At 33.9% G+C, this 23,462-nt stretch overlaps 1 protein-coding gene and 1 long non-coding RNA gene across 2 annotated transcripts; one reads left to right on the top strand and one right to left on the bottom strand.

Moving 5' to 3' along the window:
• Positions 1-114: 114 nt before the first annotated feature.
• On the bottom strand, positions 115-16,188 carry LOC130797654 (uncharacterized). Its single transcript, XM_057660353.1, has 14 exons — positions 15,692-16,188; positions 13,314-13,388; positions 13,122-13,229; positions 11,866-11,898; positions 11,684-11,773; positions 10,070-10,195; positions 8,272-8,412; positions 7,756-8,166; positions 6,629-6,763; positions 5,562-5,765; positions 4,918-5,172; positions 3,557-3,694; positions 2,359-2,661; positions 115-876 (listed from the first exon to the last, which is right to left on the bottom strand). The coding sequence occupies exons 1-14, from the start codon at positions 15,878-15,880 to the stop codon at positions 658-660; spliced, it is 2,427 nt and encodes an 808-aa protein (XP_057516336.1). The 5' UTR covers positions 15,881-16,188; the 3' UTR covers positions 115-657.
• Positions 16,189-17,880: 1,692 nt separating this feature from the next.
• LOC130797653 (uncharacterized) lies at positions 17,881-20,766 on the top strand. The gene is made up of 3 exons (XR_009038921.1): positions 17,881-18,187; positions 19,077-19,154; positions 20,462-20,766. It is a non-coding gene; the product is annotated as an uncharacterized LOC130797653 (long non-coding RNA).
• Positions 20,767-23,462: the final 2,696 nt, after the last annotated feature.

The following is a 23,462-nucleotide window of genomic DNA, read 5'->3' as shown; positions in this document are numbered from 1 at the left end:
TTTAATTAATCTTAAATACCACATCAATAAAATTTTACCTGATTACTTAGCTAACATAAAAAGAAACCCAAATGATATAAACTAAAATACATGTACATCCTACAGAGTACAAAATTAAAGCAGCAGAGTATTACTTGATAAAACAGCTTCTTCCCAAGAAATGTTCCCAATACAATAATTTATTATGCCTTCACTATTGTGAAAGAATTAAATACAGCAACTATATACACATAAAAAGCTATACAACATCATACATAATTTAGGAAAAATAACTATCAATAACACAAACTTTTGCTGATTTCCCTGCAATGAATAATATCAACTAATATCAACTTAGGGGTGTGTTTCCTAGAATAATACCAGCTTTTATTTAACCATTAATTTACCTTTGTTTTTTTTGTCAAATAGCGTACTATAAATAAAAGTTAGTATTATTCTAGGCAAACACCCCCTAAGTTGGTATTATTCATGGTTATCAAAAGTTAGTATTATTGTAGAGAAATCGATAAAAGTTTGTGTTATTCACAGTTATTGTGCTTTTTTTCATCCCTTCAATCTATCTATCTTCATTTCTTCCAAAACCAGTGTCCTATTTCTAACCAACTATAACCAAACCAACCTAAGCTATCTCGGCACGATTCTGCTAGGTAGCGGTAGCTAATAGGAAATCCTCCGGCTGAGGTTAGGGGATGAATTCAGTAACTCCTGACCAAGGTCGTTAATCTTGTTAAGTAATAGCATTCTTTCAGTCTCGAGTTGCAGCATGTACTGTTCCTGCGAGTCCTCCAGACTTTGAAGGTCACTTAGTGTACTCGATAGTTCTTCGAGATCATTGATTCCAACAGATGACTGAAGCTCGTTTAGCAATAGTTTCATCTACAAAAATATACAAATGCGTTAATTAGACGGCTAGAGTGGAAAGTATGTACTATTGGAAATACTTCACATGTGAAAAAGATTTCACGTCATTAAAATAGCGGTTTGTGTACTTGCATATAATGCTTAGTGAGTAATTCTCCTAACACCATATGGTTTTGGGAAAGAGTGAACCTCATCAAATGTGTATGCAACTCAATGCTCATTACCCGTTGATTTGTGGGCCCGAGCCTACGGATGCCATGTGGGTGTGACCACATGAGTGGGACTACAGAGATTATGAGACGAATTGTCACGGCCTAACACGTACAGTATACACTGAAATCTACATGTTCTGAATTGTATATAATGCAAGATTATGTACACGGGCAACAAACATTCACTCATCTTTGTCGACGTTTAGTACATAATTCTCTTATGAACCCGAAATCCAGAGTTTAGATCAAGTATTGTTTGGTTGCCTAGAGGCTAGAGGTAGCACCAGCAATGAAATTTCCTGGTAAAAGCAAAAAGGGGGCAATGTTTGGTTCGTGACATTTAGATAATGTAGGAAATGGAAAATGCAGCCAACATAAGATCAAGTGATCGAATTCAAAATAGAGACACAAGAAAAGGTCTTGGAGAGTTGAAGTCACAGATGTTAAATTTAAAATGAGATAAAATCATTTGTATTTATTTGGTCATGTGCAAAGAAGACCAAAAAACACGACAGTTAAAGAAAATGGAAGGTTAGAGCTTCGAGGGGTTCAAAAGATGAAGAGGCAGGCCGAAGGTGATCTAAATAATCAGAGTGAAGAACAACAATAAGAATTAGAATTTGCAAAAGCATATGATGATAAATATGGATGAATGAGAAGAATATATGTGGGTGATCAATGAACTGTTCTTAGTTGTAGAATAGTATTGAAGATAGGCTCCGATTAAGTACAATCATTGTTAGTAAAAATCTCGCACGTTCACCTTTTTTTATTCATGTAACTAACTTCACCTTACAGCTTCGTAATTTTGTTTGAACCCTAGATAATTGGCTAGACGGTGCATTGATGAAAACAGCGGACCAAGTACAATGTACTCTATAGCAAGCGAACTCTCTATTTTAGCATCATTTTTGTTTTTATTTATTGTTTTGCTCTCTTTCTCTCAAGTAGAGGTGTTCAAAGCAAACCCGATGATCTGATATTTACCCGACCTTGGAACTAAACCCGACTTCAAAATGAACTTAAAATAATGTAATAATCAATATGGACACAAGACACAACTTTGAACCCACCCGAAACACCTAACCCAAAATTGACCTGATGGCCCGAATGAATACCTCTACTCCCAAGCCAACACCATTTTCGCAGTAGCTTGTTCTTTTTTTTCCTTTGTGTTTGTGTTTTTCCTTTTTCCACCCTTTTTTAAGATTAGGATAGTACTAACATGAAATGTACAAGAAAAGCACCAGTCAAAAGCAGCAAGTGTCACCAATAAAATTCCTACCTCATCTGCGATTGTATGAGCTTTGTTCGACGCTGAATCAGAATCTAAACTGGACCTCTTTTGCAAATCTGGAACTTTTCTCGTTACTTGTACATGTATCTCGCCCTTCTTGACTCCTTGCAGAGGTATCCACTTCTGAAATACTTCGTTCGGAGGCAATCTCTGATATTCAACTACGCAGTTGCCTATACTTGATGACGACAATATAGCATTGTGGTCTCTAACTTGTAACTCCAGTGAACTTCCATCATCAGGAAACTCAAACACTTGGTTCCACTTGGGATTTAATGTCTTGAACACAACCTTCAATGAAATTTCATTTAGACACACATAAATACCAAATAAAATGAGAAATCGGACACTCGCAAACCTAATTACTAAAGATACTCAAACATCATCTTTTTAACTTCTCCAATGATATTTAGACTTGCTATAAATAGAAGATAACACATGAATATTCCACTATATGAGATTCCTGCAGTAGCACTGAGATTATAGGATAACAAAACTATCAAGCAACCCTGTCTTCTGCAAACCAATAGTTGGGCGGGTGGGTTCCATGTAGGATGATTGAGATCGGGTATTTTCGGGTCGGGCCAGTTTGGGCCGGGTCTAGCCAATGAGTCTGAGGTTTTTATGTTTTTCTTATTTGTTCTTCTCATTTTATCCAAATGCAAATATCACAATGTTATTCCCATTATGAATCTTTCAATTATGGGATATACTTTTTTTGACCAAAATAACACTATTTGTCTTACATTTTACCGAAGGACATCACAAATTTATAATTTTACCCCCAAAAGTAAGACAATTCTCTCTTTTTATGTGTACCCCCCTCTCTTGAAAAATGTTAAGAGACACGTTTCATATTTTTCTCCCTCCTATTATTGCAATTTATGATTTACAAAGCACCTAATAATTACTGCCAACAATCAACAATTACACAACATTAGAATCTTTCAATACTTTACTAAGCTCCTTGGTTTCTTCCATATTTCAAACGGGAAAAAAAAATAACAACGGAGGGAGTATATAGTTTTTTTTATAGAAAATACTTTCTTATAAAAAAGGATCGATATACTGATATTAAGGGTACAACAAAGAAATATTTTACTTCCTCGTCAATTTCAAACTTCTAGTGATTATAGCTTTGTAAAATTTACCGTCACAATATAAAAGAAACATTTAAGCAAAATACCTTTGTTCTTCTAGTCTCATTTCCGTACAGGAGTTTCACATATGGGTCACTCGTTCCCCTGATATCTGCTGCGACTAGATCTTTGGCTTCAATGAGAACAAGCTCAATCCATCCAGAGCCAGCACTACCATTGGAACCCTAACAAATTAAAACATTTCAAAAAAAAAAAGAAAAAAAATTTCCGTAACTCCAAAAGATGGAAAATAGAGTTTTCTAGTTAATAAGTTGCATGAAATCAAACATAGCAAGAAATAATCATTTACCACTTAAAAATGCATAGTTCTATCAAGTATCAACAGATTAAATTGGTTTATAAATTATACTTTCTGATACTTTCTTTCGTTTATCAAGTTACAACACTTCTCTTTCGAATTTGATAGCTTTTTGGGAAAAATGTTGCAAACAAAAAAATTAAAAAAGAATTGGGAATGCCGAATGGACAGATGTGAAACCAACCTAACCATTGTTGGACAGTTTACGTCAAAAACTACATAATCTGCGGGAAATTGTCACTATTGAGTTTCCTAGCAGGAAATCATACAAGCAACTTGTGAAAATTTCAGGATTAGCCTAAATGGCTGTAAACTTCTATGAAATAAAAAACACCCACATGTTTTATAGAGGAAATTTCGGTTTAACTATCATCCACACTTGCTAAAGAACACTTGGCAAGTTAGAAGATTATGTTCTACTAATTCTGGTACACAAGGATAATAATCCTATTGCATATACTTGTAGTAATGTTTAAAAAGGCTCAAGGCTCACTAAGGTGATAAGGATCCAAGAGGCACGGACTTCTTCCAAGTGAGGCATAATCCTCAAACGTAAAGACTGTGAAAAACACATTCGCCGGACACAATAAAATTTAACCACCTTAGATGAGCCTCATAGCACTTTTGTGTATTTTTGCGCCTTATTATGCCTCAGTGTGCTTTTTTACCCCTTAAGTGTGCCTCATTGAAACCGCCTTACCTAGGCCATCTAAACCATTAGGGTTTATGCGCCTTGGGCTTCAGCGGCTCGTAGGTGCACTTCTTTCAAAATCGGTTATAATTACTCAACCTCACTAAGGATACATCACTACATTTGTGAGAACATGCTATACTATAGAGAACTGTCACATGATTCATTTATCTCCTAGTGAATCCCGGATTAAAGAAAGTGAATTATGGTTAGATTTGGGATATTTTAGGGTCATTTTGAGCGAATCGCAAATTCAAAAACCGAATTAACTGGCGAATTATGCTACACTGCTATAGAGTATGATGTACCTCAAAGCATAAAACAACATAAAGGATACTTCAAGGCAAAAAGTTACTTCTATATAGCGGATTTAACATTATTTTGAAAAAAAGATGTACCTGTCTAACAGCTACAATTTCAAGCCTTACTTCCCCAGAACTAACTTTTTCAAGGGGAACAGGGACATCCCTAACTGAATCCTCATCCAATCCTTCTAAATTTACAGTTGCACTACCAATGAGCTCATCTCCAAATATATCTTCATCAAAACATTTCAACTTGAGATATTCACCCCCCGCAATCTCATCAAATTCAAATTTCTGATCCCATACAGGATTTGAGGTATGTGGCACAGCTTTTGTTTTCTGGACAACCTGATATTAGAAAGATAATGGCAGGATGAGACATAATATTAGAAAATTAAAGCTCCTTTGAATCGTCATTTTTGGGCCCCAGTGCGGAAGCTAAGAAGGGTCACTAAAAACTTAAGGCGTAACAAAATTATAATACCCCTTTTGTGTTGTGTTGTGATATTTTAACTAAATAATAATAAAAAATAAAAAATAAAAACTCTAATAACTCTTATTACATGGCAATAAATGTAAATTATACCTAAATTTAATTTAAGTTAATATCAACCTTGTATATGAAAATATAAATTTAGGGCCCGGAAAGATAGTCCGCTTTGCCCTTGCTAATCGACGGCCATACCTTTGATGGTAACTACCCAAAATATCACATGAGAAAATAAGATAGTGGAAACCTTTCCATAATGCAGCTTAACGTATGTGTTTCCGGATTTTTCTTTTCCAGAAAGATCTTTAGCATCCTTAACAGTAACTTTAAGTTTTCTTCCAGTCTTTGAGTTTGACAATCCAGATAACGATGGACGAGCACCAAAATGTAAACCAAAACTATGTGTACCATCCGAAAATTGCCATTCTCTAAGTACAAGTCTCACCATCAACTGCAAAACAAATCAAACACATAGGTTGCAACATGAGCATCAACGTTACCTCGTGCCACATACACTAGGCATTTAGAAAGAAGTTGTTTTTCATTGTCCCTTGATCTAATGCACCACAATCACTAACTATGTTGCAAAAAATAATAAATAATAAGTAAACAAAAATTAAAGATCAAAGAAAATCAGCATTCAACTACATTGCTAGTAGACGATGAATCACATTTAGTTTGCAGCGAAACTATTTCACATAATTGCATTTATTGAATTGGAAATTGAAGTTGACTCAATACTTTCATATCCATAAGTGACTCCCTCTGTCACTTTGATTTTGCTAAACCTTTCATTTAGATTCATCCCTTTGATTTTTCTATATTTTCATTTTTGGCCACGTTTTTTTGTCCTATTTTACAACTACAAATTTATAAAATACAATCCCTTGCAGTAAAATCAAAGATATAGAGGAAGTAACATTTAAGCAGTATTTTTACACTATGATTGGATAACGATTTAAGAGGAAAAAGAAAGGGAGGGGAGGAAAAAATAGGGCAAGTCTCCCTTGTTTGTTTAGGAGGGAAAGGAAGAGGGGGAGGAAGAGAAAAAAACATTTTCCTTCCAAATCTTTCCACATTGGGAGAGATTTGGTTATTAACAAAATTAAGAGATTTAATCACTTCAAATCTCTTCCTTTAAAATTAAGGGACTTAACCTTCAAATTCCTTCCCTACAAAATTGGTATCCAAACAAATCAAATGGAATCCCTCTGAGTCCCTCCCCTTCCTTTCTCTCTGATTACCTCAATCCAAACAACGTGTTAAGTAAGAAAACGAGAATAACTAAATTTCACAAAAACACAAATTTTGTACCTCCCCTGAATCTACTGCCTCAAATGGAACAGTCATTTCAATTTCTTTTCCGCAACACTCAGCACGCTTGGCTATGACTCCTGCATCAGGTCCGATTGCCCAATATATAGTGGAACCATCATCACAGTATCTCATCTGCAAGCAATTGAAACCTCATTAAGAAGCGGTCGTATTGCCAGTATTTCAAATGATGATGTTATAGGATTAATAAAAGATTAATCATCAAAATAGTTATTTAATGCCCTGAACATTTTGAAATTCACCAACAGGATAATTGATATGCTGACACAACTCGACATCAGTGAAATCCTTGAATACTTGTACATCATACATCTATTTCTTCAAAAGAAAACTATGACTAGGTAAAAAAATTTAATTGATCTAACAATAGAATTGAAAAAGTGCACTCTGCTAGAGCTAAGAGACAAGTTCAGTATTATAAAACGGGATGTTCTCATGATGCTTTACAACTACAGTTGTCCATATTGATTTTTACTTAATTGTAAATCCATTTTAAAGTCAAGTCAAACCGGGTTCGGTTATAAGGTCGGGTTAATATCAGGTCATCATTGAATATGGTATGGCTTCGAATCTACAGAACATGGATTACTTTATCTAAGGTAAGAACTTGGTTTCAATGAACACAATTTCCCAAAAAGATAAAATGCCAAGACCAAACTGTGTCGCACGGTCACTTGTATTCATTAAAGCAAAGCAAACCATGAGAAACAACTCAAAAACAAAAGGTTACCCATAATTCAGGAAAATTCAGACTCCATGTGTACTATCTTCCTTCTAGAATCTAGATTCATCAAGGGTCAATAATTAGGACTAAAAAGTGAATACTACAGTGATTCTAATACAACGAACTGGTGCTTCAAAGTCTCTTAGTAGAGCCAGCAAGTATGAGTGATTGAGTGACAAAATTTGGATGAAGGGTCCGAATTGTTTCAAGGATACAAAGTATGTTATAGGACAAATAGGTTAGCTCACCCAAAATACTAGCCTATTAAGTGAAAGAGCCCATTTGCCTATAAACCCCACACCAACTGCATACAAAACCAATGTGGGACAAGTCCCATACCTTGCAATGGACCATAACAAGTTACAAATGATCTCAGCAGTACCTTAATTTCACAAGTTGCGAGGTGATCAAACTTCACACTACCAGGAGAACATTGATAAAGACGGAACCGAACAACTCCTGCATTATCATGTAGAACCATGTTAAATGCGGAACCCCATTGTGGACTAGAGCCTGGTTTTGCATCTGTTCTCCTGGTAATCTCTTCAAGTTCTACCTCCACAAATGTCTTTAGATCCTTAAAAAGGTACTCTTCTGAGGCTTGATTCAGATCAACTTGACTTTTGGTAGGGCTTCCTTTAACTCCATTTCTAGAAATTTGGCATGCACCAACTACAGTGACATATAGTATGCCACCAACTGCAAATTTTCCCGTTTGTGCAGCTGATAGAGCAAAACAACGACGCCGAGGTTCAACCAGAGTCTTTACTAAGGTGTCAGTCAATAACTTTACCTGCAAAGAAGAAAATATAATCACAAAGATCAATGTTACGGAAACTATCTGTGAACAATGTGTACTTTCAAGTCTTTAATAAATTCAAATGTCAGTTAAACATACCAGCCATGAAGAAACAACGGGCAGCTCCATTCCGGGGAGTTGACTTCCACCACTGCCCAGGGAAATTCCAAGCCTCACCTCTGGAACAGATAAAAAGGAGAAAAGAATTGCTCTTCCATCCAGCACAGGCGTCAATTGCAGCTGCAAATTTTAAATGGACAGAAAGAAGAACTACAATTACTAAAACTACTAAAACCTGCATTTAAGATAGGATACCATCGATTGGACTAGCTTAACAGGAAGAAAAGCTCACATGATTCAATTCAGTTCTACAAACATGAACAGTACACAAAAATACAAAGAATATGCTTCTCAATATGTGATTCGGGAATTCAGCATGTATTAACTTGTCGAGCATATATCTCGACCTCCACAAATTTTGGTGAAAATTCGCATGCGATGTTGTTGCTATGGTCATTGTTGTCCGAATAAGCACAAACACCAAGAAAATTAATTCAAAATGACAACATTCATAATATGTAAGTGATCAAGGAGATGGAGAGGGGCAATGAATTGACTAACAAGTAGACGAAAAACAAAAATGTTGGTGATATAGAGAGAAATGCTTATATTACTATTCACTTGGTATTTAAGATTCCCACCTACCCTCCACAACTAGAAAAGAAGAGCACACAAGGGAAGGTGTCAAAGTAGTAGGCAAGATTGTTTTTAGTTACAAAAAGGTTGTCCCATGTTCGTCAGCACCCTTTATCTTTGTTGGAAGCATGTGTAATGAACATATTTAGACTTTTGAAACACAAATTTTGGCTCCTAAAAGTTCTACTCTTGTTCTTGAAGACTTGCTAGGTGAGCAACCTCAACTTGGTGATTTTCTTAGCTTACAACTGATCTCCATTAGAAATTCCACCCCGATTCTTAGAGATTGAGAACTAATATCCTCAAGTGAGTTTCATAAATTTTACAAATTGATTGCTAATCTCCTTGAGCGAGTTTTATCCATATAAAGTCTAAACTCGTTCTTTTGAACTTATATATAGTATAGGTTATATATCCCTTCACTTCCATCGTAATACCTCAATTGTTGAGCCTACTCAATATTCCATGAATTCATTTCAAGTCTTTGTGAGTCTTCCGCTGTTGATTGTTATTGTTCGAGCCTATAATATTAGAGGATTTAACACCATAGATATCATTGTTCATATGATAGCAATTGGCCTCACATAAAACCAAGCATAAAGGATAAAAAAACTTTGGTCCATCATCAAACAATGCTTCTAAAAAGAATACCTAGGGTAAGGAAAGGAATGTTGTAGATATACAGCCTTGCACAGTGACAACACAGAGGCTCACTCCATACACACTTATCAAAAAATGCAATGGATTTCAGCTGTTAGAAAAATAAAAGGTGAAACGTACACATTCGAGTTTCAACTACATTGGAAATGTACATCGAGGATTTACACTTGTAGAAATATATAGGATAATAGACATGACCAACCAACTTGTCAATAATACAAGGTCAAGTAGGCTAAAAAGGCGTAAAGCTGATAGATGGCAAAGTGATCTGTACTGATCATGCTGCAAATCTATGGCTGGCTACTAAGAACTTTAAATCATTAAGTAGCCATAGCCATAAATCACCCATAATAATTCACCATCAGAGAGCATGTTATGCGGGTACAAGAAAAAGACATGATTTCTTATACCTCTCCATAGGTCACCATCATGATTCTATGATCTAAACTTAAAACATTATTAAATTTACATCATACCATGAATATGTTAATGATTTTATTAAAGAGGAAACAGAATGACTATAAAATATAATAGAACTTACATCACCCTTTATGTAGAGGTGGTTTATAACAATACGAGCAGCTCCATATAGTGGCTTGGCTAGCTTAGCAAGCAGCATAATGCTCATTTCTTCAGTATCCCAGACAAAGCTTGTATGCAATATCTTCTGCAAGAAAATCAAATATATTGGTGCCCAAGAGTCTCAGATACAGCAGAATACAAGTCCTCATGACGAAGAACAATAGCAAGAAATGCAGTTATCGTCATCATCATCATTGAAACCAGTGTATCCCGCTCATAGGAAAATTATGATCAGGGTCTGGGAAGGAAAGAAAGACGACAACTCATACCCATAAAGAAGAATGCGGTTAAACAGTCCCTCGGCTCAAGAAAGACCCTCAAAGAGAGTGAAACCTGCGGCTCAAGAAGGACAATAGCACCAAATGCTTAACAAAAAAAAAAAGAGCTCTGTCTATGGTCCTATTATGGTAACAATGGCCAATTATTTTGCATGTTGTGTTTCAATCAAACAAGGCCGTCTCATCTTGAAGCAACAAAATTTAAAGTATCTAATTTTCAATTCCCCGAATGCATTGGAATCTGGAAGCATGTCTTTAAGATAATTCATCCTAGTTCCTATGTTTCTGATTCGTTGCAACAATTCTACTTAAGGAAATGTGAAATGTCATATCAGTACGACATTTCCATTTTATGTAATGGATTCCGGACGCACCTCTGCTCCCATTTTTTTTCTCACCTACTACTTTCTCTCTCACATTTTTCTCTCACCAACCACTTTCTCTCCCCTTCAACGTGCCCCACTATATGTCTCATTCTCTTCATTTTTCTATATTTGTGTGCATTATTCTTGGCTAGAACTAATATGAAATGGAGGATGCTGAAGTTTAATTGTTTCTTTACAAAGAAATGAGAGCCCTTGGGCCTTGACGATTGTACAAACAAGTCCTGAAATTCACCCAATAAGTTTTAATAAATAAAACAAAATCTATGTAGCAGCTCCACTGATTGTTGCAATTGTAATGTCAAATGCTGTAATGCAACCATTATGAAAACTGAAGCATAATTAGACCACCAAGACACCATCTTATTTCTCAAATTGCATGTAGTCACATAAAACAGTCAAAATAATGTACCAACAAAATTGAAAAGACACTACACTACTAATAGTTTTGACTTTAAAATTCCTAGGACATCTTAGGTCCGATTTAGTCCAACTTCAAAAAATAAGTAATCAGTTGTAATCAGTAAAAATCAGTTTCAATCAGTAAAAATTAGTTACTATCTGTACTTAAAATCAGTCACAATCACTAAAAATCAGTTTTAACCAGTACAGCTCGGTTATAATTTATAACTAAAAACCAATTACAACCGATAAAAAATAGTTTCAATTTGTTAAAATCAGTTTCAATAAGTAATTACGGGCCTTAGTTGCGCAAAGCTTATTTTGAGAATAGCATGACCAGTTTATATAAAATTTGTACGAATGGAACAACAAATTTACCCTTGGAGTAGGTTAGCTTTATTTACCATAGTCCATAAATAGAAATTTGTATAGAAAAGGATATGATAATGTAAACTAGAAAAACAAAAAGGGAAAACAACCACAGTGTGTACGATAAGTCGAAAACCATACCTGATCTCCAATAGTTGACCAATGCATTCCCTGAAGACCCAAACAAGGAGGAGAAGAACCAAGAGAAAACTCTTCAAGTTCAAATCTTTCCTAGATTGAAGAATAACAATATGTAAGTAATCATACAATTGCATTAGTTAATAGAGAAGTAAAGGGCATTAGAGAAAACTCTTCCAACTCACCACAAGCTTTGGTTTCCGGTACTTCAAGCGTCTCTGCAGCCATATTTAAAAAACTAAATGTTATTACTGGAAGAATGAGTGGTTGAGTGAATTCATCATGTTGCTCCTTCAAACCCAAGAATTAAATCATAAGGCTTCGGGATATATATTTATATAATTCAAAGCCTCACAAAACAACCGATATTCACACTTGGATAAACATACCAAAAAACAAATGGGTACCACAGAAATTAGGCCTCCGGATTGGTAAGTTCCTACCAAAACATTTCAGTTACCCAATAGCCAATACCCCATGGAAGCAAATCAGATTCAATCATGGCTTAATTAGCCATATACCCATATCATAAATAATTAATGCCAATTGACACCTTTTTGTGGAGTTAGAGGGTCAGTTTTATACAGCCTTACATTACAAAAACTATATACCCGAAACAATTAAAACAATACAGCATCATTGTACATAATTTATGTCTCTTGTAGATAATGTAACATGGGATTCATCCCACAGAATTTATTCATGCAAAAAATATTATAGACCTAAAATAAGGGAAAGTGAGATTAGCATTTATGGTGAATAATTTTTAAGTTAGAATGGAACAAAGACACTGAAAACAAAGCCATAACTAATTCCCTTCTCTGAATTACAATTCAATAATAGAAAGGCCAAATTATCACAAGCTACAGAAGATCTATGAACTGCTAAAATAACATATTGCAATTAGAGATGAGGCAATCAAAGGCAGCAAGCCAGCAAGTTTTTTACTGAGATCTATCCAGAGTAAATACTACGTATCTTCACAAAAAAGTATCGTTCTAGTATATAGCAATTTATATTCTACTTCCTCTGTTCCATAATAATCGCTACATTTGAATAGTAACACTATTCATGTCCAATCTTGTTTCCTCAATTCCGACTCATACATAAGAAATAATATAGTCATATAGGATCTTGTTTTATTCTTAATTAAAACTTAGCTTTTAAATATGTAATTTTCATAATTTTTTGTTTAGTCAAAATAAAGATATTTAATATCAAAATATACATTGAATTACTTGCAAAAAGAAATGAAGCAAGCATTGGGTAACGAAGGAAGTATAATACTAGGCATCATTTGGTTTTCCGCTCCAATATACAATGAAACTGGTAGAACATTTAAGATTTGAGCCATGAACAAGGATCAGATCACTTAAGATGCCATCAATAACGGGAAATGAAAAAACAATAGGATAGAAGAGCAAGAAAATGTTATAGCTACCTCAACTACATAAGAAAACCTTGATGACAGCTTAGAGTGAATGTAGTTAGGCCAAACTTCAAGCAATAACTTGTTGAGCCACTCACAGTGCTCCACAGCAGTCATTGGCTGCGTAGTTTTTGAAATGTCAGATATGATTTACCTCTTATGTGTGGAGAGAGTAAAGCTGACAAAAAATATATTTAAAAGTACCGAGGAATTTAAGATAGCTCGCTTCCATTTTCTGTCCAAGTCTTCAGCAAGGATTTTGCGCTGATGGCTCCCATACTAATGCCAAATCAAAGCCTCATATTAGAGCCGGAAAAAATACTCAAATTGAATTCAACTTGTAGGCTTGTAGCTTTATGGTAATCCAGCATATTGTTTAATCAAGAGTAACTGGATTCAAACTATAGATTGAAACAAACACCGCACACAAACAAAAAGAGAAAACCAGTTGTCACTACTATATCTATATGAATGTATGCGTGAAGAAAAAATAGTACTATTTCACCTACAAAACAATAAAGAGAGCCTTGATCCCAATAGATTGGGCCACTACATAAACCAATATATCGGTTCCAATGATCGAAAATATTACCGTGTCTAGCATCTACCTAGTACATTTGAACATGCAATTTACTAGCATTTGCTTGCATAAATAGAACCCATAAACTTTGACCAAATAGGAGCGGTATCCAAATTTACATATATGCTATGGTACAGATTATGATGCATGCACCCTGCAAAAATAAAAACTCCTAAGTGCTTGCCAATGGTTTTGGTTCGCCACAAAAAACCATCCACCCCCTTTATCATATGTTGGTGATCAAAAAATTGATGTGATGATTATTTCGGGAGAAAATCATTGGGTGATTATTTGCTCGCCCCAAATCACATGAAAAACAAAGCATGAAATCTGTTTTTAAAAGAAATAAAAGAGCTACTCAAAACAATGAGTTTCGAGTTGATATCAAAACCTGCATAATAGGGGTTTAGTCAAAAATATACAAACATGTGCAACTCTTGGGCCAATGATAGTGTGCCACATCTCATCTTGCCACATAAAAGAATGAAATTGTGTGGAGATTTCCACGCAATCCTTGGGAAAAAATATCAAAAAATTACCAAAATTCATATATTTTTCCAGTAGACATTACTCATATTGTGGTATTTCATATCAATAAAAAAATGTTCAATCTTACACTTTGAATTTCTACTACATACCTTCAAATTTCTACGTTTAAAAAAATCTCCTTAACTATACTCATACCTTCTCAAAAAGATTCTAATATTACTTTCTCATAACAAAATTGTGCAACCTGATGAAATTCCTCCCTAAAAACACCCACCAGAGGGTGATTGATGAGAATGGAGAGGTTGTAGAAATCATAATCAAGATCATGAATGATTGTACAATCAATACGTCAATGATAATCTTGTAAACAATAAAATAGTATGAACGTATGACCATAAGTTTCATACGCAAAGCACCTATTCGAATGCAAAATTCATTATGCTAGCTACAATAACAAGTGGTTTTAACAAAGACGAGATGTGAAGAGGGAATTAGGCATGTGAGCCACGTAAAACTTTATAGCAACGATGAGAATGTTGGCCAATGGAATAGAAAAGATCATGTGAAAGAAATTCATTAAGGAAAAAATTCTACTGCCTCAAATTAATTCGTTTGAAAGATTTTATTCTTGGGAATCAGACATGATCATAAACATTGATCAAATAAATTTCCTAGCTAGATTAGCTTATTGTTTCCGCCTTTTAATACTAGCAACCATACACGCCGTAAAAGTTTGTTATATTGCTAGCTATACATGTTAAACAAAATAAATTTCATACAGAATCAATCAACAAAATAATGTGACTTAGTACTCTATTCTAATGAGTGACAACCTTTTCCACCCTAACTCCCTCCATATGTAAAGTAAATATGATTAGATTTTTTTGTTTTCTAAAGACAAATATAATAAATATTAAAATGCAATGATTACACCAAAATATATATAATGCAAACCCAGAAAACAACAAGGAATTTTCTTGTCATCAAAGAGACAAAAAAGCACACTTTTTTCCATTCCTTGTCAACTAATTACACTATTAATGACTGAAAAACAAGATATTGAATAAAGGGTTTCAAAAAAAAGACAGAAAATAAACAAAAAATAAAGTTTTTAACAGAACCAAACATTATTATATAAGGATCATAGTGCAAAAATAAGGTTTTGGTAACGGGGATTTTATGGTCAATACAGATGGTTTTGCGGCCCTATATTTTAGTCGTGGTAAACTCGAAAAACCTTTATAGTACGGTCAGGATACAGTGATTTAAGGATCAAAAAGATATACCTTAATCATTCAAAGGTGTTTTATACTGTATTTTGTTGATTTAAAAAAATAGAACCCAAACTTCTAATTGCTCATCATCATCGTATCCCGATATGATCAGGGTCAGAAGAATGATAGAAGACAGCAGACCATACCCTTATCGAATGAGATGAAGGAGGTTGCGGCCAATGTGATTCTCGACTCTAATTGCTCATACTGGGAAAAAGGAGAATAGAAAGAAATGATACCTGAAGAGCAGCCCAAACAGCGATGACAAGAGGGACCCATGACGAAACAGAAAAAACCCATTTCTCAAAAACCCAAAGAGCAGAAATCAAAGGCACCAGAAGCAAGTAAAAAGGTTTATCAATGGCTACCTGCTTTAAAAACTCCATTGAAGCTTCAATATTCAAATTGAACTTTCTTGCTTTACCCATTGGAAGGATTATATATAAAACTAATGATATGGGTAGATGGGTTACTGTAATCGAAGCAATTGTTAATCTCAAGATCAGAGAAGAAGATGGAAAGATTAAGAAGAGGGTTTCAAGTACTTGAAGAACTAAATAGGAGTGGGGGAAATCATTTTATTCCTTTTTGGGGGTTATAAATGAGGAGGGAAGGGAAGAAGGGAAGAAGAGAAGGGGAAGAAGATCAAGTCTGTATAAGCTAAGAAGACTCTTCGTTTATGGTAAATGGCCTTGCTTTGACTTTTGACATTTTTAATGGTTAGAGTTGAATAAGGTTGACAAGACAACTTTAATTTTTAAAATTTTTTTATTATAGGGTACGAAAAAATAATCTAGAATATTCAACATTTTTATAATTTTTTTATAATAATTCTAATTATTGATTAATTATAAATAATCTTAATTTTAAGTGGTATTTTCCTAGAGCAAACCCGATAACCGGATAACTTGCTTTAGCAAGTTTTTTTTAAGAAAAGATAAATTAAAATAAAATATCGAAAAAAAATTTTAAAAAATTATAATTTTTATATTATTCATCATTTTTTATGTAAATTTTCAAAATTTTCCTCTAATTTTTTTTAATTTACTTTTTGGTAAATTACCTGCTATAGCAAGTCAAGGGGTTATCAAGTTAACTCTAGACAAATACACCTTTAAGTTAAGATTATTCTATGTGAGATTATTGTAGAAAAATCATGAAAAAACTGAATTATTCTAGATAATTTTTCCTAGACTAGAATCAATACAAAAGCGAATTAAAAAAATAAAAAGAGATGGGTGAAATTAAAGATATACTGAGGAGAGTGAAGTTAATATTGTTTGAAGGCTGAAGGTTGGGAAGTAGCGAAGATGGAAAGGTGATGGAAATTAAGTTGATTTTAGTTGATTTAAAACACCGGCAATATGTTTATGATTGTTTGTACTTTTCGTATAAATAATAAATGATCTAAAATTTGCTACTATAATTTATAATGATTCTTGTATATATTCAATATTTGCATAACTAAAATCTTTTTTGAAAAAAAATAATACAAGTAATTGTTTTCATACAATTTACTAGGTCATTTAGCATTAAAACTTTAATTGTAAAAATTGATTGTCTTGTTAATTCTCATCAGATGAATATTGTTTATATTATGTAACACTATAGAAAATAAGAAACTAAATAATTATATGATATTCTACACAATTATATTAAGAAAATTTGCTTAAAATAATTCCAACTATCACTTATTTTTTAACAATCTCAACTATCACTTATTTTTTAACAATCTCAACTATCACTTATTTTTTAACAATCTCAACTATCACTACAGTTTATTCATAGCATATGATCACACCCCTCCCTCTTATTACCGGTTAAAATTATATTGTAGGTGTCTTCCTGCTCCTTCCTTCTATTTAAATGCTTCTTCTTCTTCCCCATTACTCCTCCCTCCATTGATGAACCTTAAAACCCTAAAAAATAAAATTTAAAATTATGCTTTCTCTTCGAAATTCGAACATCATCTTTCTAAGTTTTCTCTCATCCTTGCCATTTCCATTACACTCTCATCAATGTTTACCCTTTTCAACCTTATTTAACTTCAACTGTAACACCCCAAGATTTTAATGACGTAATTATTTAATATTTTAATAACTTTTGAAGATTTTATAATTATATTAAATTATTTTTGAATTAGTTTTAAGAAATTTCTTTCATACACGAATTAAAATGCTAACATATATATATATATATATATATATATATATATATATATATATATATATATATATATATATATAGTTAGGATTTCTAAATAAAGTGGTTCGAAACAAAATGATTATTTTATTAAAATGTGTGAGCACATGAAGGTGAATCCCGTAGTTAGGTCTCGCAAGAAAATGAATCTAGATAAAGATAAATAAATAAATAAATAAACATAATAATAATAATAATAATAATAAGAAGAAGAAGGATAAAATGCCATGAAAACCCTAAATGTTCAAAGGGTAGCCGTCACTCCCATCCCTCTTTTCTCTCTCTTCCTCACGCCCCCCTCCCCTCACCAGAAACTAGCGGCCAGCAGCAGCCCATTGCCACCACGGCACCACCAGAAGCAGCCCCGTTCACCCTACTCTAGCAGCAGGCGTCTGTAGGCCCTCCTAAGAGCAGCTCTGCTGCGTTTTTCCTCCTCCAGCCGTGGAGGTTGCCCACAGGACCACCAATTGTGGCCCACCACCACACACGTGAGCCACCACCATAAGGACCATCACTTCTTAGTCTCACTCTTTGTAAGCCATCTCTTCTATTCTCTAATTAATTCTCTAGTTTTAATTGGGATTTTCTTAAGTTTATGAGTTTGGTGTTGATTTTGTATGATTGTCATTGAATCTTGTTATGGGTAAGAATTGGATTGACGATTTGAATGTACTTATGAATTGGGTTTTAGAAATATGAATGAAAAGTGTTGAACTTTGTATTATTTTCATTGAATCTTTTTGTGCGTAAGAGTGTGTTTGATGAATTGAACATATTTATGACTTAGAGTTTGAAGTATGAATGAAAATAATGGTTGTATGCTATTTTGATGGTGTCTTAATACATGAGCAACTTCATTCGTGTTGAATGTGGGATTTTTGTTAGGCATGGTAATTTTAATTGGCCTAAATTATTAATGTTGATTACAAGTACTCTTGTTAGGTTATCAAAGTTATAAACAAATAAAATTAGTAAGGCTATGAACATAGTGTCAACTTGTTGAGAATTATTGAAGTTACTTGTTACGATGTCTTGATTATCATTCTTTCTAACCTTGGAGAATACAATAAATGATATTGCGATGTGATAACCTTAAGATTCGTCATTGTCGTCATATTAGCACTACATTAACATTGTAAGATTTAAGTGTGAATTGCTATGTTATCTTAAAGTAATGTGGATCGATATAACTCAAATTTGGTTGATGTAAAGGAACGATTCACACGATCCTTTTTCTCTTAAATTGATGGAAAGACTTATGTTATTGTTGAGCTAGTGATTGCGACTTGTAGTGAATGAGATGTGTGTATGCTAAAGTAATTGGAAAATTATCTTATATGGATGATAGTGGTTACTTTGACATTTAGTTGGTATGACAAAGTAGATAAGTGGACTTATTAGTTCTACTCATAACTTATATAGGTGCTCATTTCATAAGAGGAAAGTAGAACTTTAATTGGGTGATTTTTGTGACTTTTAGTCGTGCAGTGACGCTTACAGGTACGTACACGCAGTAATTAACCCTTACATGCATCTTGCATTGTATATTTATCGATATTGAATTGTTTTAAAGCATATGTTGTACACTATCTGTGAATTATCGTCGAATGAAATATCGAAGTTATTAATTATATGATTTTCAAGTTTACCGATAGAAAACGATTCAAGTATGCTAATGACGATGATGATTTAGAATGGGAGAGATTCCCTTATTAATGAGATTTGATTATTGTTAGTTGGAATAGTGAATGGGTTCCTTATTGATAAGATTGGTTATTGCTATTTTGAATAGGAATGATTTGATTCCATGTTATTGAATTGGTTATTATTTGTTTGAAAAGGGAGCGAGTCTATTATTAATGATATTGTTTATTGTTAGTTTGAATAGTGAATGGATTTCTTATTGATGAGTTTGACTTACGTTAGTTTGAATGGAAATGACTCCCTTGTTATTGAGATTGATTTATGTTAGTTGAATAGGGAATGATCCCCTTATTAATGTGGTTGATTTATGTTTTATGAATGGGAAGGAGTCCCTTAGTGATGGAGTAAGAAAGTTGTTGGTTGTAATGGGAATGAATCCCTTATTGATGAGATAACAGATTTGTTCGATTATTGTGGCTCCCCTGGTTAGGGTACCCCAGTGGGTTTAGTTCCCAGAGGTAGGACCATCTATATATGGTCATTGTACGGGGGTATGTTCATACTTTACCATTGGGCGCCGGTATGGCCTGTCACTGCTCTTGGTTGAGGTGTTGCCATGTGGGTCTTGCAAACCCCAATATGGTGGCCTCTAGTCACATACGTTTAGGTATGTTGGCTCCACTGGTTTGGTAACCCAGTGACATTAGTTCCCGAAGGTAGGATCATCTGTATATGGTCGCTGTACGGGGGTATAATCATACTTTATCATTGGGCGCTGGTATGGCCCGTCATCGCCCCCTTTGGTTGAGGTGTTGCCATGTGGGTCTTGCAAACCCCAATATGGTGGCCTCTAGTCACATATATATAGATATTTGAAAGTGGTTAAGCTCTTGGTTCAAGTGATATCGAGAAGTTATGAAGTCGAAAAGAAGTGAAGAAGATAGAAATGATAGTGAGAAGTAGGAAGTGATGTTTAGTGGTTGTGATTGGCACTTGGAGTGTTGTGAAATCACCCTCCTATTATGACATACTTTATTGATACTAATTATGCCTTATTATGATATGATGTTAGTTACTGACATGTACTGTTTGTTTTCTTTGTTGATGGCTCATCTTTGATGGCCCTGCTATGACGCGTTGGTCTATGATCTTACGTTGAGCAGCAGGGACATCATAGATAGACATTACAGGTGATGGAGCTTCTATGCATTCCGTACGGGGGGAATGAGTGAGAACCTTGAAGCGTGCAATGTTATATTTGTTTTTGACGCTACATGTAGTTTCTTTGCATTTAAATTTGTTAGCTGCGTAGTTTATAATTTGTATGGCTTTAAAGAGTCAAGTCGGTTTAAAATGCAAGCGTTGACACCGGAACCACGATCCATGCTTGGCATGTTGATTTGAGAAGCCGGCGATAAATCATTCCGCCGTGATATAGTTTTGATAGGCCGTTGATGCCTTTACTTTATTAGATTCTAAATAACTTTTGTTTTTCTACAAAGGCTCACAGTTTTAGGGCAGATGTTGCCGAAATTTTCACTCACCTCTTTAAAGTTTACCTTTAACATTTATCTAAATTCTTTTCCTTTTTCTTTTTATATAACACTCGAATTTCCTCCTGTCCTTTGCAGTTTTGGTTTCGTTTAAGGGGCTGGAAATTCAGAGATGTTACATCAACATTATTCGCTACTAAATCATCTAAATCAACCTTCAACCTTATTTAACTTCAACCTTATTCGCTACTAAATCATCTAAATCAAACCAAGAAATCGGGTCTGGGTCAATTGATATGGTACAACATTGACCGCCAACATAATCTAAGCCATTGTTTGTCTATTTGAATTTACCCCAAAACCATAACTTAGCAGCGTACTTATCAAGAGCACTATCCTAAACCAAACAAAAGGAAAAAAACAACATAAAAATCAATCAAAAATAACTGATTTAACATAAAAATTAACCTAATTGCAAACAAATTAAAAAGGAAAAACGAACATATCATTGAAAAACCTCAATCCAACAGCTTTAATTGATCTTCTGTGCTTTGATTGATTTTTTTGCTTCAAAAGATTGGATTTTTAGGGTTAGAAATTGATTTTGGGGGTCAGATTTGGAACTATGAAAGGAACTAGGTGTGAAATTATAAAGGGAATTAATGGGGAAAGTTCCTGAGCACATGAATTATAGACTATAAAAGAACAAAAAAAGGAAAAAGAAATTAAAAACATTTTTACTTGTTACATCGGTAGTAAGATGGAGGGGTATGCTATGAACAAACTATGGTGATAGCTGGAATTGTTTAAAAATAAGTGATAGTTGGGATTATTTCTGGCCAATGAGTGATAGTTAGGATTATTTTAAGCAAATTTTCCTAATATTAATTATACAATATTCAAAATATATTATTCTATCAAAAATATATTACTCTATCATTAATTTCATTGAAGACAAAATAACAAGAGTGGAGTTGTCATTGTCAGGTTTGAAGATTGGAGAAAGAATGAGAATGAGGAGGTGATGAGAATAAGATTAGTTAAGTTGGCTTAAGTAGGTTGAGTTAAGTGTGATGGTCAAATGTTAATAAGAGAGTCAAAGGTAAAAAAAATCTGTTTAAATGGTCATTTAAAACATTGGTAATAGAAATCTGGTGATATGAATACAATTGTTGCACTTTTTGAGTTTTAGTGACTCTAGCACATAATAATATTGAACTGTGTGAGTATAAATAATAAATGATTTGATTTATGCATCTCTAATTCATAATGATCATTGTAATAAATCTAATATTTGCATAACTAAATCTTTTAAATAATATTTTTTCAAAGTAATTAATTCAATACAAATTACTAAGTCATTTTAACATTAAATCTATAACTTCCTTGTTGAGATTGAAGACATGAGGTGAGTGATTTTTTAAAGAGAGAATGATGAAAATTGAGAAGTGATGAGAAGAAGATGAGCTAACTTTAGTAGGTTGGATTAATTGTGATGGTCAAAAGTAAATAAATAAAGTGAAAGGTAAAAGAAATCAGCTCAGTAAGTCATGTAAAACACTGGTTATCAAAATCTCGTGATATAATTACAATTGTTACACTTTTTGATTTATAGTGACGCTAACTCCTAATGATTGAACTCTGTGGATATAAATAATAAGTAACCTAAATTTTGCGACCAAGTATAATTTATAAATGATTCTTGTATTTAAATCTAATATTTGCATAGATCTTTTAAATAAATTTGTTTATACAAGTAATTGATTGTATACAAATTACTATGTCATTTTGGCATTAAACCTTTAACTTTCTCATTGAATCCTCGATTCCTCCTCTATTTCTTCTTCCTTTTTACAGAAAACAAAATTTTTTTGTGTTACCAAAGAAATAGGGTACAAGCAGAATGGTCAGAGCAACTTTTTTTAAAAAAAAAATAAACAGTTGGTCTTGAACGAGACGACCTCATAATGAGACCGTAAATTGGGCCAACCCAATTCGTGCGTGTAATAATCTCACACTTTTTCTCTCGTTTTTTTCATTTTCTAGGCATTTTTCAATTTTGATATTAAATGTATCAATTTTAATCTTAAATATATCAATTTTGAATTTAAAGGTATTGAAAAACAATCACACTAGGGTCTAAAGTTTCAAACTTTATCCCTAGAAAACACCCAAAACCAATGGCAAGGGTATTCAATGCAATGAAACAACACTGCAATAATAAGCAATGAGAAACAATAAGAAAAAAAGCAAAAACAAAGACACAAGATTTACGAGATTCACCCCAATGTGGGCTACTTCCTCGGTGGTGGTTAGCTTGCTTGATTATCAAGAAACAATGGAGTTGTCAAAAACTCTTACAAGGAAGCATTACACTTGGAGGAGATAAAAGAAGATGGGTTTGTGTTTGGCTAGGGTTTTCATCAACATTGGAGTGAATGTATGATACTCCTATTTATAGTAAAAGTTGTATACAAATGATTGGGCAAAGGTCCACATTAAAACATTCCCGTAAAACTTATCGCGCAAGAAAACAGAGTGCATTCTAGACCCTCGCTCGACCGGTCGAGCGAAATTGCCTTGGTCGAGCGGCTTGAATTCCAGTCGAGCAGCAGATCAGAATGCTCACTGATCTGTCGAGCCAACTGACTCGGTCGAGCATGCCATAGTG

Source organism: Amaranthus tricolor, chromosome 13 (genome assembly GCF_026212465.1).
Source record: "Amaranthus tricolor cultivar Red isolate AtriRed21 chromosome 13, ASM2621246v1, whole genome shotgun sequence".
NCBI classification, from domain to species: Eukaryota; Viridiplantae; Streptophyta; class Magnoliopsida; order Caryophyllales; family Amaranthaceae; genus Amaranthus; species Amaranthus tricolor.
The sequence above is the reverse complement of the archived record's forward strand: the minus strand, read 5'-3'. Positions and strand labels throughout refer to the sequence as shown.